The following is a 15,772-nucleotide window of genomic DNA, read 5'->3' as shown; positions in this document are numbered from 1 at the left end:
TTTTTAGAAAATCTCCAATGAAGTGTTATTAAAGGGGGAAATGCAATTCGATCTATGAACTAGACTGATTCAGATTGCTTGTGCCAGTTTGGCATCTCAAAGACAAAGAACATGACAAGACAAACGGAAATTTTTGATGGCTTTTAGCTAACACATGTCTTGTGGGTCAGCATAAAGTATACCTCATATAATCAATAGCAAAAAGGCTATTTTTATTTGAGAAGATTTAAGAACACAACTGGAACTGCCTCTAACCTAGAAACCCATAAAGAGGTTGTGTGTGTTTTTGATGGGCACTGTTAGTTGGGCTCAAGGTTTTAGACAATTAGTTTAAAACTTAGAGAAATATGTTGTACATCACTTCTTTTTTAAACATTGCAGTTGATGAGCAAAGAAATAGTGGGCTTTGTAAGTGAGTTGCCTGGCGATCTGGAGCAACAGGTAATTTTTATATGCAATGTTTCCAGCAGTGTTTAAGCCCTTATTTTATTTTTACCATAAGTTTCCACCTAGTGGATTTATCATTGTGTTCACCCAGTCATTTCTCTCTGTCCTGAGAGCCACACAGTGGTCACTGAATGAAATGATCTTTGAGTTCTGCAGTGGGAATTGCCCAGGACCATGACCACAAGGTGTGGCTGGTTTTCAGATTTCTCACAGCCTGAAGGCCTGGATGTCTCGGGTCTAGAATAACTAAAAGCACCATAATCTGAGGATAGGTGAAATTCAGGCTAATGCCTTCAAAGGAAGCAGATTTGAACCAAATATCGAAGGGGAGGGGAGGGGTCGCACTTCCTAAGACTTAGTTTCTATTTACCCAGCGTTCTGTGTTAGTTATTTTGCCTGTCTATCATCTTCACAGTAGGGGGGATGCTGGGTATGTATGGTCATTAAATATATGTTGCTAAATCACTGAAAACAAAACCTCTCCAACATTTTGAAGCTGAAAAGAACATTGGAAGAACTCAATGAAGTACTAGCAGAAAAAGAAGAGCTGAAACAAAGATGCCAAGAACTAGACCTGCAGGTAAGCTCATAATTTGTTCCTAAGTGCTTTTCTATAAGCAGATTAATTTTGTAAATTTGATAGTTTTTCAAAATCACATTTCTGCCAGTTTCCTCTTTATAGCATTCACATAGTTGATTCTTCTGTTCTACAGTTTTTTGTGAAGTTGTACTGTTCATCGTGCAATGCCTCATCTCTGCTTATAGCGAAGAAGGTTGTATATCGGGTTCTTCTTGCATTCCTGAGGCCAGAGTTTCATTTTGGAAACTTGGATAATATGTACTATCACTTTATTCCATGTAGCTGCAGTGCTGTTTTCTGGCTGGGGTTTGAGCAGCAGCATAAGGCCACCATCTGTGACTTTATGCCAGCAGAAGAATTATTCACTGATGCTTTAAAGTGCTTGTGCAATGGTTCAAAAGGCTATAGCAGTTTCAGTAGTGCTCTGTAATGCTCTGTTCAGAGATCCATTGTTTTCAGGGAACGGGAAGAGCCATTAGTTTTCTAATAGCATCTGCTAACCAGACATGTCCATCTGTGCCCCTCACTGCCATTGTTGGATGTACCTTATTTACTGTGTAATATTGTCCTTTGTGGCAGCCATTTGATTCTGTCTTGCATTACGGTTAGTAGTTTGTGCAATTGAGTTTTTAATTAGGAATTTATAGATCAAATGCACTAAATACCTTTTCTGCCTGAATTCTGACTAGCAAAGCTAGTTGACCCAACATCGCAAAAGGGACACATTTCCTGTTATTTAAACTGGCAGAAGGAAGAAATGACAGTGATTGCAATTCTGCGCACACTTAATTGGGAACTGGCACTGTTGAATCTAGTAAAACTTTTTTTGTGCAAACATGCATAGGATTGGACTGTAAGTTTCTTCCTTTCTTATATAGGAGAAGTAAAGGAATAGGCTGAGTATTTAAAGGGAGGCGCAGTATGTTTGTGTAATCCACCTTAAGTTTTTTGGGAAATGTAGATTTTTTTTAAAAAAAAAAAATAATAATAATAATAATAATAATAATAATAGTAATAATAGTGCTGAATGTCTATCCTGACCCTGACCTTGCTTGTCTCTAGTCTAAAAAATGTAAAATATATTTTGGCTAGCCTGGCACAATTAATGAATGCCTCTGTGATATACTGAATATATGTTTATTTGAAAATCAAGAAAAAAATTGCTTCTTGCTTAAACTAATTGTTAATAAATTCACTTATAAGGTCTCAGTCTCCCATGATACTTTACAAGAATTTATGAAAGGTAGGTTTCTTTTTGTTTCAGGGAAAAGTAACCCAAAGAGCACAATGCATTCTAAGTACCAATTAACTAACATGTGACTTGCTCTGACGTTTGATATTTTAAAATTAACACAATGGCTTTTACTAGAAAAGGCTTAAGAGCTCTGTTCTTTTAATCTGCGGCTCCTTTATGACTGTTAATATACTTACTGTTGTGTTCCCATTTCTTAGCTAGCAGCGTTTTCAGAAATAATTGCAAAATGCATGTTCTTGTATATGATGCTGTCTTATGGCTCCAGGAGTTCATTTTTTGCCATAGCCATTCACTGCTGAGTATTAGTACCATGTAGCTTTTATAGCTTCAGTTTACCAGCCTGGGAATATTTTTCTCCCTAAGACTTCTTCATGCCATTTAATTTCTACTTATGCTGTACCCTGGAAACCTTATGTAAATGGACTCTAGCCTGATCTAGCATGGCAGTTCTTGCATCCTTATGCAGAGCGAATGGAAATTGCCTGGAAACTGGATCAGACTAGAGTCCTTCTGGTTTTTCATTCAAAAGCAAAGCATGGCGGTGAAGTCTTCCCCTAGTTGATTATCCCAGCATCTAATATGCAGAAGTGCAATGTCTCTTTCCATGTCGGTAATGTTTTGCTGTGGGTAAAACCTCAGTGCCTAGGACTTGCTGATCGTATGGTCGGCGGTTCGAATCCCCGCGGTGGGGTGAGCTCCCGTCGTTCGGTCCCAGCTCCTGCCCACCTAGCAGTTCGAAAGCACTCTTAAGTGCAAGTAGATAAATAGGTACCGCTTTCTAGTGGGAAGGTAAATGGCATTTCCGTGTGCTGTGCTGGTGCTGGCTCGCCAGCTGCAGCTTCATCATGCTGGCCACGTGACCCGGAAGTGTCTTCGGACGGCTCACGGCCTTTAGAGCGAGATGAGCACGCAACCCTAGAGTCGGACATGACTGGCCCGTACGGGCAGGGGTACCTTTACCTTTACCTAATGTTTTGCTATTGTGGCTGATAGGACTTGCAGTGTAATCAAAGTTAAAGTATCTCCAGCCAAGATATGAATTGCTGCAAGTGGAGAAAAATAGTAATAATCTACACAGTTCCGTGTGTAGATTTGCAAAGAGCAATGCAAGAATTTGAGCCACACAAGGCAGTACAACTGCCGCTCATAAGCACATGGAAGCCTGAGTGATTAGGCTTTTTGTCTCATGAAAGGTTTTACTACAACTGTCTGGGGTAAGCGCAGTGGCAGTAGCTGCCTTATGAACTGAAGATCTACTTTGGAACTTAGCCTAAGCCCTAAGCCCTAAAGACACAAATCCACTGAAATAAAATCAATGGGACTTGCTTCTACAAAATTTGATTATGTACATAAAACAAGCATGCTATAATTTAATACAAGATAACAAAACTTTAGCAAAGGCAACCACTTAAAAATCTTTTCTGCTGCTAAGCTGCACTTTGTCTGTGAAACACATTATTTCACTGGGGTCAGTTACCTGTACATTTTCATCAGCTGTTTTGATGGATGAACCATAATCCTGAAGTGGATTTTACCTCTTTAGGTGGCTGCCCTTCAAGAAGAAAAGAGCAGTTTGATGTCTGAAAATGAGATTATGAATGACAGATTGGACCAGCTGGATGGTTCTCTTGATGATACAAATACTGCAGTTGCAAAGAAGTATTTCAATGCACAAATGCAACTAGAGCAACTACAGGAAGAAAATTTCAGGTATGGATTGTTGTCATTTGATAGCCCTATCACTTCCAGTAAACTCTTAAATGGACTCCTTTAATGCACTCCGTGGTGTTGTCATTGAAAACAGTTCAGAAACTACAACTCATACAGAAACTGCAGCCTGATTGTTCTTAGTAGAAGTAAACCAGTCATATCATGTTACTCTAATTTTTGTGTAGCTGCAGTGGCATTGCTTATAAAGTCAGAACAGCCTGGGCCAAGTGTGCTCGTGGAATACCTGCTCTCATATTTACCTGCTCATTCGTGAATATCTCTTGAAGAGGCCTTGTTTAGGGTTCTGCCGCTAAGGGCAGTTCATAGTTTAGGAATCAATGATACCACCTGTTCAGTGGTTCCACCTAAGCTGTGGAATGCAATCTGTAGAAAAGCTAGAGAGACTACTTGGTGGTCTTCTTCTTCTTCTTCTTCTTCTTCTTCTTCTTCTTCTTCTTTTGCCTTGTGTAAAAATATATATACATTTTCCACCAGGCTGTTGGCAAAGGAAATATCCTTTCCCCTCCTATTGTGGCCCTATCTACCATAATTATGCTGCTTTTAATTATTGTAATCTGTTGTTTTATCTTATTTGTTTTTATTTTATGTCTTAATAGCTTTAGTTTATCCATCATCTTAATCTAATGTATGAGTAGACTAGAAACAGACGAGATGCAAAACCTACATTTAAAAAATGTTATTATTTAGACAGGACAGCCGATCTATATAAACTTGCCCTTTGTATTCATGCGCATAAGGAATTTTGTAAATGCCCTTTGCATGATAAAACACTGTTAAATATTATTGTTCCACCACTGCAATAAATGTGTAGTAAGGTAAAAGAATACACATGACTTGTGTTTAAAGAAGGGACTAATGGGAAATCTTTTCAGTAATCCTATTTTGTTTATGTAAAGGCTTGAAACTGCAAAAGATGATTATCGTGTTCATTGTGAAGAACTGGAGAAACAACTGGTTGAGCTTCAGCATCGGAATGATGAACTGACCTCTCTGGCAGAAGAATCAAGGGCTCTAAAAGATGAGATTGATGTTCTTAGGTATGCTAAAAATCATATTTCACTCCTGCTGAAGGCTGTGTCAGTTCTACAGTTTGAAAAAGCTTGGAATTTCTTATAAACTGCAGTACTCTATTTTGCAATAATCAACCCTGCATAAATGAGCAAATTTAAAGAGATCAATAGAGAACATTACATTGTAATATAGTACATGTTAATTAAGGGTTTGTATCACTGAAGCTGCCAAAACTATTCTAAGTGATATTTAATGTCCTAGTCCTGAAAATGAAAAATATCCCAAGAACTAAGAGATGTTATCATGGATTTTTTTATTTATATGTCTTCATGCATGTAACTGATAACTTAAAAAAAAAAAGGATACCTTATATGCCATGAAAAGTAATATCCCATAACCACCATATCCTATTTCCCACAACCGTGTGGGAGTCAAAGCAAAGGTAAATTGTTTAGTGTTATACCATAGATTAGACTTTATTAGGATAAATAGATTTACTGATTCCATTTCCATCTTGCACCAAAATATTGGCTACCTGGGTTTCTTATATCCTGATTCAGTAACAGTAAGTGGAGACCCCATGAAGTGTGTATGAGGGAGAGGGAGACGGAGCGAGCTCTATTGGCATGTTGTACTAAAAAAACCTTCTGTATACTTTGTTGAAGGTAACCCTATCCAACCCAGTGGGGACTTGCTTCAGCGTCTAGCTGTATAGGATTGAGAATGCTAATCTGAGGGTCCATAGTGACAATTGAAGCAGGGCCGTCTTTATTCTAGATCTGTTAATCCAGAACTCTTTTGTCTCCAGCTCCACCCATCATCAGCTCTAGCATACGCCTGAGAGGATGTAGAAATTTTTTTTTGCCTGCCCTTGTACTTGTTGTTGTACAACAGCTGTTTTGTGTAATAACCTGTTTTGAGAATGAGGCCTAACCTTTCTCTTGAGGCCCATATGCATATTTCATTTACATTGGTGATCCATCATGAATTCTGCTTGAGGATTCATCGCCATCAAATAGTGTTATGTAATTGAAAAGTCCTAATATCTCAACTGGGAGCTTTCTCTGCCTGAGCCCCATGGCTTGTATCATTCTATGAAAACCAAAATTCTAAAGAATGAATGTTTGCCACATTAGTTCACATTCTACTCTTGGGTATCTGCTGGCACTAGAAGCAGTTAGAGACATGGTTTTTTAAAGAACTCAACTTTTGTAGTGCCCGTATTTCTGAGAAAGACACACACAAGACACTTTGCTCCTATAGGACGCTTGCTGACAAGACAAACAAGCTGGAGTCAACTGTTGAGGTTTACCGCAAAAAACTGGAGGACCTGAATGACTTTCGCAGACAGGTGAAATCGCTTCAGGAAACAAATATGATGTATATGCACAATACCGTTAGCCTAGAGGAAGAACTGAAGAAAGCCAACGCAGCCCGTGCACAGCTAGAAACTTACAAAAGGCAGGTAAGAGATAAGCTTTGCTTCACATCCTCTTTGTACTTCTGTTTTTCCTTATTATTTCAGCTCTTAAAAAGTTGTGGTGTTTGGATCAGAATTGATTCAAATGTAAATTTAAGCCTCGCCACCATGCCAAACCCAAATTTGCAGCAGCTTCCATTCCTGCCACATATTTATATGGTATGTTATTTCCCCCAATGGAGCACTTGCCAGTGCACAGTGGCTCCAATATTTACCCTTGTATCTTTAAAGAGGCAGCACAGGGGAAGCAGTTTGCATGTATTAAATCCAAATATATTGTTGTGAGGCCTTTTTCTGATTTCCTTTTGCATCCTAGAAGTATACTCCACTGCAGAGGTGGACTCTGTGTTTATGGAAGAACACAGAGAGAGCTGCCCCGTCACGAAAATGAATGATGCAACCCCTATAAGTGTGCTGAGTATGCCCACTAAAGTTTGCATGCCTACAGCCAGCAGCTGGATCAGGGTACTTAGCTCCAAAGAAATTAAAAGGATATTTCTTTGTAGAATATTCCACTAAAGAATTCAAATGATACCGGCTGAATCTGGTGACTTGGGAGTTGAAGATACAGTTTGGTATTTGTCTGTTTGCTAAAGAGACAGTGGTCAGGGGTACATCTGAAATGTTTTAAATGAACAGCTAAATGTTGGACACAAAGTCCATATTAGATTAAAACAGGGTGTTTGTAATGTTGCTGAAAGGGAGTGCAAACCTGGTTATTAGAACTCATGAAGGCATTCGTGTTAAATGACACTTAAATTCTGATGGTGGTATTCTTTCTTCCCCACTCCCACCCTTAGAACAATTTTTAAATAAACCAGTTTAGAAGCCCTTTAAGACAACATGTGTTTGCCTTTTCAAACAAGGTCCAAGAACTTCATAACAAACTTTCTGAAGAATCCAAAAGAGCTGATACACTAGCATTTGAACAGAAGCGACTGGAAGAGAAGCATGAAGCGTTAATTAAAGAGAAAGAGGTACAGCTTCTAAAAGTGTAATAGAAATGTATTCTTATGTTTTTTCTCCAAATACCTGGGATGCAAGATAGGTAGGCGGATGTCATATTGATGGGGACCATTTTCTCTTCTTGCCAAGTAATGTAACCCTCTGAATCTCAAGGGATTTAACTGCAGAGATTGAGAGGCAGAAGGTAGCAATGCTGTAATTAAAATAGTTATTAAATAGTATAAAAATGAGATTTGCTAAACACAGCACATATACTGCTTGAAGCCAAGGCTGACAGGCTCTGAAAGTTTCAATTCGCTCAGTTTCTCATTTTTCCAGTCTTCAGTTCTCCATATTTCTTATTAAAAAAAGCTCATGAAATTTCATTAGCGTTATAGTGTGCATTTCTCCTAACACATTTGTGTATGCATTTTTGACTAGTGTCAAAACTTTTTTTTTGCAAGCAATTTATCCTAATGTTATTTTCACTAGCATATTCATTTTTATGTACACTTTCCCCAATACATGTGCTGTCAAAAACATTTTGGCTGGAGAACTACAGTGCAAAGTTTTTAAAGGGTGGCTGTGCTTCGGTTTTCATATTGCTTCTGAATTTGCAAATTTGATAGATTTGCCTTTAAGTGTGAACTAAACTTAATTTCGTTCCCATTCCTAGTTGAAGCAGATTGTATGTTGGTTTATGAGCTCTTAAACATTGAATAGTTGTTTAAACAGTGGTTTAACCAGAAAAAGCCAAGGTTTATATTTAGGTCAATTTAGTTAAAGTGTTTGTAAATGTTTCTGCCAGCTTTCTACCAGCTATAGGCCCCAACCTATTTGAGGTGAGACAAAATGGAACGAAATGTCTGTAAGATTTCAGGTTTTCAGGTCTCCTTATCCATTACAGTCCCTCAAACATCTGAATGTTGTGAGTTTCTCTAGAGTTGTACTCATTATAGTGCAGGGAAGCTTCAGCAGAAAGAAGCTAACAAAAAAATAAAAAGAAACTAACCTGGCTTCCATTGTCCATGTTCTACAACTTCTTGTCTGGAGTACTGTAATGCACTATCTATGGTGCTGCCCTTGAAGACAGTAGGCTGCTGCTAGTGTAGAATGCTGCAGCCATGCTGATAAGTGGAGGAGCTAAGTGAAGCTATGTATCACCAGTCCTGAAAACACTGCACTGGCTCCCAGCGAGCTGCCAGGTCTAATTCAAGGTACTAATGCTAGCATAGGTAAAGGGACCCCAGACCATTAGGTCCAGTCATGGCTGACTCTGGGGTTGCGGCGCTCGTCTCGCTTTATTGGCCGAGGGAGCCGGCGTACAACATGTGGCCAGCATGACAATACTAGCATATAAAGTCCAAAATTACTTGGGACCCAAAGTACTTTAAAATGTCAACCATCTTGTACTCTACAATCACCAGGTGAGACCTTGGTGGTGGTGCCAGTACTGGGAGCTGCCCAATTCGCAGTGACTCATTACAGGAATTTTTCCGTGGCAGTTCATTCATGCAAGCTGTGGGGCATGCAGACATGTCATGCCTGATGCCAGCACACCTTGCGGCATGCTCATGGGGCCACCATGGAACTTGGGGGGGGGGGGGAACGCAGCCATTTCGGAATTTTGCAGGAGCCCCACCTGACACCCCTGGGAGGAAAACAGATAGTACATAGACAAATAAAAAAAAAGCTTTCACATTTACCACTCTTAAACTTTGTTTTATTTCCAGAGATTGATAGTTCAGCGTGATGCACTGAAAGAGACAAATGAAGAGCTCAGGTGTTCACAAATGCAGCAGGATCACCTGAACCAAACGGGTATATTTGTTTCCTTCCTGTGGAATCATGTTGTTCTTTAAGCTATAGATAGCTTTATTACTTTACTTTATCTTTTCAGATGCATCTGCTGTGAAAAGTTACGAAAATCTTGCTGCTGAAATTCTGCCTGTGGAATATAGGTGAGAAAAGTGCCTAGAATGTTTGCAGAATGAGAGCTTGAATGCAGTTGTGTGACTGAATAATTGAAAAGACATACTCCCATAAATGGAAAAAGTGAATGTTTTAAACTTGCATATCTCATAATGCATTCGCTGTATAAACTTGTCCTGTAATGAAATATAGAAAGTCCCACTGGATTCTTATGGACATTTTTTTGCAGTGTGAATCTTTACTTCTAGGGCCCCAATCCAGAAGGCAATATCATTTTAAATTTCCTTCCTGGATATCCAGCCCCATTTCTTTGATTTCACCCCTTCCAACTTAAAAAAAAAAAAAAAGTTTGAACACTAATATTATTAGGAGCTGCTTTAAAGCAGGAAGCGAGTGTTAAAAAGCTCTACAGTACTTGTACAGTTCTATCACTACCACTTAGTGCAATTTGGTGCATGCTTACTCAGAAGTAAGGGCCATTGAATTCAGTGAGCCTTATTCCTAGGTAAAAGTACAGTCATACCTTGTGCTGCGTCCGCTTCATGTTGCATCTTTTCGTGTTACATCCCATGGCAACCCGGAAGTACCAGAAGGTGTTACTTCTGGGTTTTGCCGCTTGCACATGCACAGAAGTGCTAAATCGTGCTTCGCGCATGTGCAGAAGTGCCAAATCGCGCTGTATGCCTGCGCAGACACGGCACTTTGAGTTGTGGGCATTTCACGTTATGGGCGGGCCTCCAGGGCGGATCCCATCTGTAACACAAGGTACCACTGTATAGTATTAACAACCTTAAATTTCTGATTCAAGGCTTCTTTACTGGAGTGAAATTGAAATAATATCATATGACCTGTTCTACAACCATACTTGGTACTTGTACATTGTAATGTAGAATGCCTCGTTATATATATTTGGGGGGGAAATGCCACTGATGAAAGCTAAACTTCTTGTAAAACACCTTTGTTTATAATTTTGTGTTTGAACCTCAGAGAAATGTTCATCCGGCTGCAGCATGAAAACAAGATGCTCCACTTGCAACAAGAGGGATCAGAAAATGAACAAATTGTGGCGCTTCAAGAGAAGCTAGAACAAAAGCATCGAACAATAAATGAATTAGAGACTGAAAACAGGTATCCTCCCCCCCACACACACTTAAAAGGGCAGGATTCGACTAATGAACCCCGTCTGCTGGAGCCCTGCACCAGGACTTCCCCTTGCATGACTGGTCTTTCCCCCTCTGCTCCCCGCTGTAAGCCCCCCGAAATTGGCTCAGGGCATGGGGGTTTGGGAGAACTCCCAAAACAGCATATGGGAACAGGGGGGTCATTCCGCCTAGCAAGCTGCAGTGCTTGCACAGGCAGAACATTCTTCTAGCATGACACTGACTTCCACCCAAAGTTTGTTGACTGATTTTTTGGGGAAATCTACCATAGAATGGTACAGCGGGTGGCGCTGTGGGTTAAACAACAGAGCCTAGGACTTGCCGATCAGAAGGTTGGCAGTTTGAATCCCCGCGACGGGGTAAGCTCCCATTGCTTGGTCCCTGCTCCTGCCAACCTAGCAGTTCGATAGCAGTCAAAGTGCAAGTAAATAAATCGGTACCGCTCTGGCGGGAAGGTAAATGGCGTTTCTGTGTGCTGCTCTGGTTCGCCAGAAGTGGCTTAGTCATGCTGGTCGCATGACCCGGAAGCTGTACGCCCGCTCCCTCGGCCAATAAAGTGAGATGAGCACCGCAACCCCAGAGTCGGCCACGACTGGACCTAATGGTCAGGGGTCCCCTTACCTTTACCATAGAATGGGTGCAGGACTCATAACCAAACATATAGCATACAAGCAGTGGGTGATAAATACCGAATAAGTGCAAAAACACAAAATAAAAAGGAGAAAGCAGCTGTCAAATCTGCCAGAAAGTTGACTTCTTTTATTTCTTATACTTGAATTCTGACGATTAGCAATTGGATTGTTAGATGTACATATAACATTTGTGTTCTTTTAAAAATGCTTCTCCATAGGCTGAGCAAGGAGCGGGTTGGAGAGCTGCAGCAGCAGATTGAGGACCTCCAGAAGACCTTGCAGGAACAAGAATCCAAGACTGAAGGGGAAGGGGTAGGTATTAGAGGATGGGGATAGTTTTCATAATACAGCTTCCTGCTGTTTGTTATCCTAGCACCGTGGTTTTGTTGCTGAAGGCTCTGTTTACAATGAAAACATATCTTTAGCCATGTAAAAACAAACTGAAAAGCAATCATTCTGAAATTATTAGAAAAAGCTTTTGAAAAAGGAGGTGGGGAACTTGAATCTGAGTTTCACATGCAAAACAATCTCTTTAGTCCTCCTGAGTAATGGTGAGAATAAGTGATAAAGAAAATAAAAAACACCTTTCGCTTAAGTCAACTTTGGAGAGAGGCCTCCCAACATTACATTGTTGGAAGTGATCATTAAGTACTAAACTAGCTCCTCTGTGTGTCATCTGCAGCCACTAGAACTGGTTACTGTTGGAAATAAATTACTGTCCTGTATATGACTGATAAGACCTAATAAATGTTACTTCTTTTTATAGTCCAGCAAGCTGAAACAGAAGATAGCAGCACATATGTAAGTTACAAGATTAGCATATACTTTATTTTAGTGTGCTGTATGTGTGTAAACATAAAGCATGAGAGATTCTTTTTGACTATATGCAAGTTGATTCATGTCTTCTGTCCCTTCCCTGCTGTGGAAGGAGAGGGCATTAAAGAAGTTATTCCAACCCGTATCAGCCCTCCCTGCAATACTCTACATTCTTGATGCAAGCAGACAGCTTCATAACCCTGTTGGAGGAGACAGTAGGGTGGTGCTATGGAACTGGCCTGCCAGCAGTTGTGTCACTTCCACTTACCATGCTAGTGTGGGGGCAGGGCAGAATGAGATTGGGGTGGAGCGGGAGCACCAGTTTGGCTCTGCTGGTATGCCAGCACTGCCCTGCCCCCACTGTCTCAGTCAGTAGCCATGATCCTGTTTCCAGGAGGCTGGCTTCACGCCACCGAATGCTCCTGCCTGATTGATGATTTCATTCATTCACTTGTCTTCCCCTGCATCACTCCATATCCAGCATGGTATTTGTAATGTTCTGTAGTCACTCAGAACTGCAGCAATTAAATTGCATATTGTCCCAAAGCAGGTTTGAATATACCAACAACTTTTTTAAAAACCTTCACTACTTTTTTAAAAAAGCTTTCCAGTTCTTTGTGTAGACAAGACCTACAATATTAGTCATAGAAAACCATTGAGTATTTTCTGTTTCCTAAGTGTCCGCAATGAAAATTTGTATTTTTGATTTGGGATAGTTTGCCTTACAGCTAATTTGTTAGTGTTTCTTGCTTCCAGTTCGTCTTTGAAAATATAGTAATACAGCCAAACCTCGACTCCCAAACGCCAAAAACCCGGAAGTAAATGCTCCGGTTTTTGAACATTTTTCGGAAGCCAAATGTCCGACGTGACTTCTGCTTGAGTGCAGGAGGCTCTTGCATCCAGTCAGACGCTGCACCTCGGTTGTGCAACATTTCGGAAACTAAACGGGCTTCCGGAACAGATTACGTTCAACAACTGAGATTTGACTGTATCTGGTATAGAGCAGTTTATCTGGCTATTTTGGGCTCGTGAGAATATGAAATGCTGATATGGCCTGATCTCTGATTTTGAATCTTACAGGGAAAAATTGAGCGAAGTCCATGATGAATTGCAGAAGAAGGAGGCGCTTCTTGCAGACCTGCAGCCAGATCTAAATCAAAATGGTAAGTGATTTGATGTGAATGTTAACTTTTATCACCAATATTGTTTCATTACAGTTTCTCCTCATGCCTGGGCTAGGCTATGTGCTTGGTATCTTATACCATTAGTCTGTAAAATACTGCAGAAGGGTACCTGGTACATGGGAAGATGGTGTCCTTTTCCTCTTGCTCTCATAACTAAATCTTAAATGATTGAGTTGCTGTCCATGAGATGGTGTCGTACTGTGCTTCTCGAAGGGCAACAATGAAGCTCCATGTGAAAGTAGAGAGAAAAGCCGCCACAAACCAGACTTCCTTGACTATCGTTCGATGGTACTTGCCTGGAACTCCTAGTTGTTCCTATTATGGATAGAAATAATTAAATGGTTGTGAACCCTTCTGGAGCCTGCTGTATCCCAACTCAAATTCATCAATTATTTGAGGCTTCGATAAGACACAGTCTCCATTAATAATGACATTTGGTTTTCTGATAAACAGCACAAAAAATTGAAGAACTGGAAGCAGCTCTGCATAAGAAAGATGAAGATATGAAATCGATGGAGGAGAGGTATAAAATGTACCTGGAAAAAGCAAGAAGTGTGAGTATTTTCTAAAATGTCAGGGGTTTTTTCCTACAAATCTGGAACTGGAAACCCCTCTCTCGTGCTAACTACAGTTGTACCTCGGAAGTCGAACGGAATCCATTCCGGAAGTCCATTCGACTTCCAAAAGGTTCAGAAACCAAGGTTCGGCTTCTGATTGGCTGCAGGAAGCTCCTGCAGCCAATTGGAAGCTGTAGAACCCACGTCAGACATTCAGGTTCCAAAGAACGTTTGCAAACCGGAACACTCACTTCCGGGTTTGCAGCGTTCGGGAGCCAAAACATTGGAGTACCAAGGCATTCGGCATCCAAGGTACAACTGTACCATCATGTTTAAAGGGGGATTCATTCTATATTTTGTGTTCAGCTTTTCTAGTTCTGTTGTTTCGGCTTTCATTCAGCAACATCAACCAAAATGCTTACACGTGCTTTTATATGGTTGACATTTTTAACCAGTGTTAGAGCAGACCTGTTGGAATTAATTGGCATGACTAACGTAGGTCCATTAATTTTAGTGGGTCTCGTCTGTTTCTTAACTTAGTTGGATACAATACATTGTGCTGGTTCTTTTGTTTTTTTAATGAAGCATTGCACATCTTACTGCTGAATTATTTTGATTGGGTAGGAGGTAGATTTGACAAATTCATTTATGTTCATCTTTATGCAGGTGATAAAAACGTTGGACCCCAAATTAAATCCCGCATCTGCTGAAATCATGTTGCTGAGGAAACAGCTGACAGAGAAAGATAAAAGAATTGAAGCACTTGAGGTAAGAACAATTTTAGCATCTCCTCTGGATGTTGTTTCCAATTTAATTACAGGAACTGCTATACAGAAGAGCCAGGAGAACAGTTATTTCAAAAACCATTGTTTATAACCATACATAGTAGGAAAGTATAGAGAGAACAGAGCATTCAATACAAGCTCCAGTATTCATTGAGATTTATGAAGCATCTTACAAAATTATGTAAACATGGATCACTTGGTTAACTTTGAATGTTGGGGCCAATATAATTTCCTTTGCCTATATCTTAACAATTTGTAAATTTTTTGTAGGGAGAATGTAAATTGGCCAGGCTACATGACCATGAAGAAAAGTTAATTGTGTCTGCATGGTACAACAAGGTAAGCTAAAGTGTGTCTTGTTTGTGTGAGAGAGTGAATATGTGAAAATAAGTATTAATACTTCTCAGAAGCCAAAATAGTCAGAAACCAATTACTGAATTTTGAAATTTAAGAAATGCCCATTTATTGAAATGAGGGATTGTTTTCTATGTTGAGAAATGAAGATGGTCCATATCTCTAGTGGTACTGTAACCACTATGTATTTAGCATCAGCAGTGTGCTAAATGCTATATAACAACTGCCCCCACCCCACTTTTCTGACATATTTGCAAGTTGTCCTGTAGCATGGGTGGGGAGCTTGGTAGGTTTTACCACTGCAGCCAGTCAGACTTCTGAGAAGATGGTGGGTTGAATCCAGCACTGCATGCACAGAGTTCTGCTCACACAATTGGATTTTCCTTCCTCTCTTCCTTTGGAGAAGATTTTTGAGTGGGCAGGCAGTGAGGGCTGCAGGGGAGGTTTCATTATGCAAGCAGAAATCTGCCATGCAAGTAGAACAGCAGCATCATGTACAACCCTGTGGAGTCATCATACATAATGTTTCCTTTTAGATTTATAATATGCATTTAAAATTTAGGTTTATAATCTACGAAATTTAAAATACGAAATTACCTACTTTCAATGTCCTCCTCTGTGGTCTAACCCACAGAGCCTAGGGCTTGCCGATCGGAAGGTTGGCAGTTCGAATCCCCGCGACGGGGTGAGCTCCCGTTGCTCGGTCCCTGCACCAGCCAACCTAGCAGCTCGAAAACACGTCAAAGTGCAAGTAGATAAATAGGTAGCGCTCCAGCGGGAAGGTAAACGGCGTTTCCGTATGCTGCTCTGGTTCGCCAGCAGCGGCTTAGTCATGCTGGCCACATGACCCGGAAGCTGTCTGTGGACAAACGCCGGTTCCCTCGGCCTATAGGTCAGGCGTAC

The 15,772-nt window shown here is 40.4% G+C and overlaps 2 protein-coding genes across 7 annotated transcripts in view; one reads left to right on the top strand and one right to left on the bottom strand.

Annotated features, from left to right (window-relative positions):
• Positions 1–15,772, top strand: part of HOOK1 (hook microtubule tethering protein 1) — a 31,534-nt gene that overhangs the window by 10,639 nt on the left and 5,123 nt on the right. For all 6 annotated transcript variants that reach the window (XR_014549798.1, XR_014549799.1, XR_014549800.1 and 3 more), the window contains exons 7-21: positions 382–441; positions 944–1,027; positions 3,826–3,992; positions 4,910–5,050; positions 6,288–6,489; positions 7,371–7,481; positions 9,183–9,270; positions 9,350–9,410; positions 10,369–10,509; positions 11,392–11,485; positions 11,940–11,974; positions 13,070–13,152; positions 13,627–13,727; positions 14,397–14,498; positions 14,786–14,854. Coding sequence is in view for 2 of the 6 variants with exons in the window: in XM_083621260.1 (XP_083477386.1) it covers positions 382–441; positions 944–1,027; positions 3,826–3,992; positions 4,910–5,050; positions 6,288–6,489; positions 7,371–7,481; positions 9,183–9,270; positions 9,350–9,410; positions 10,369–10,509; positions 11,392–11,485; positions 11,940–11,974; positions 13,070–13,152; positions 13,627–13,727; positions 14,397–14,498; positions 14,786–14,854 (1,539 nt within the window). In the remaining 4 variants the exon portion in view is untranslated. The remainder of the gene's footprint in view (positions 1–381; positions 442–943; positions 1,028–3,825; positions 3,993–4,909; positions 5,051–6,287; positions 6,490–7,370; positions 7,482–9,182; positions 9,271–9,349; positions 9,411–10,368; positions 10,510–11,391; positions 11,486–11,939; positions 11,975–13,069; positions 13,153–13,626; positions 13,728–14,396; positions 14,499–14,785; positions 14,855–15,772) is intronic.
• Positions 11,281–15,772, bottom strand: part of LOC310765790 (cytochrome P450 2J4-like) — a 29,421-nt gene continuing 24,929 nt past the window's right edge. Inside the window, exons 11-12 of the mRNA XM_083621286.1 lie at positions 13,283–13,488; positions 11,281–11,571 (exon numbers count right to left, since the gene is read on the bottom strand). Coding sequence (XP_083477412.1) covers positions 13,334–13,488 — 155 coding nt within the window. The 3' untranslated portion in view covers positions 11,281–11,571; positions 13,283–13,333. The remainder of the gene's footprint in view (positions 11,572–13,282; positions 13,489–15,772) is intronic.

Source organism: Podarcis filfolensis (genome assembly GCF_964270895.1).
Source record: "Podarcis filfolensis genome assembly, chromosome: 6".
NCBI lineage: Eukaryota > Metazoa > Chordata > Lepidosauria > Squamata > Lacertidae > Podarcis > Podarcis filfolensis.
This window is presented reverse-complemented; position numbering and strand designations above follow the sequence as displayed.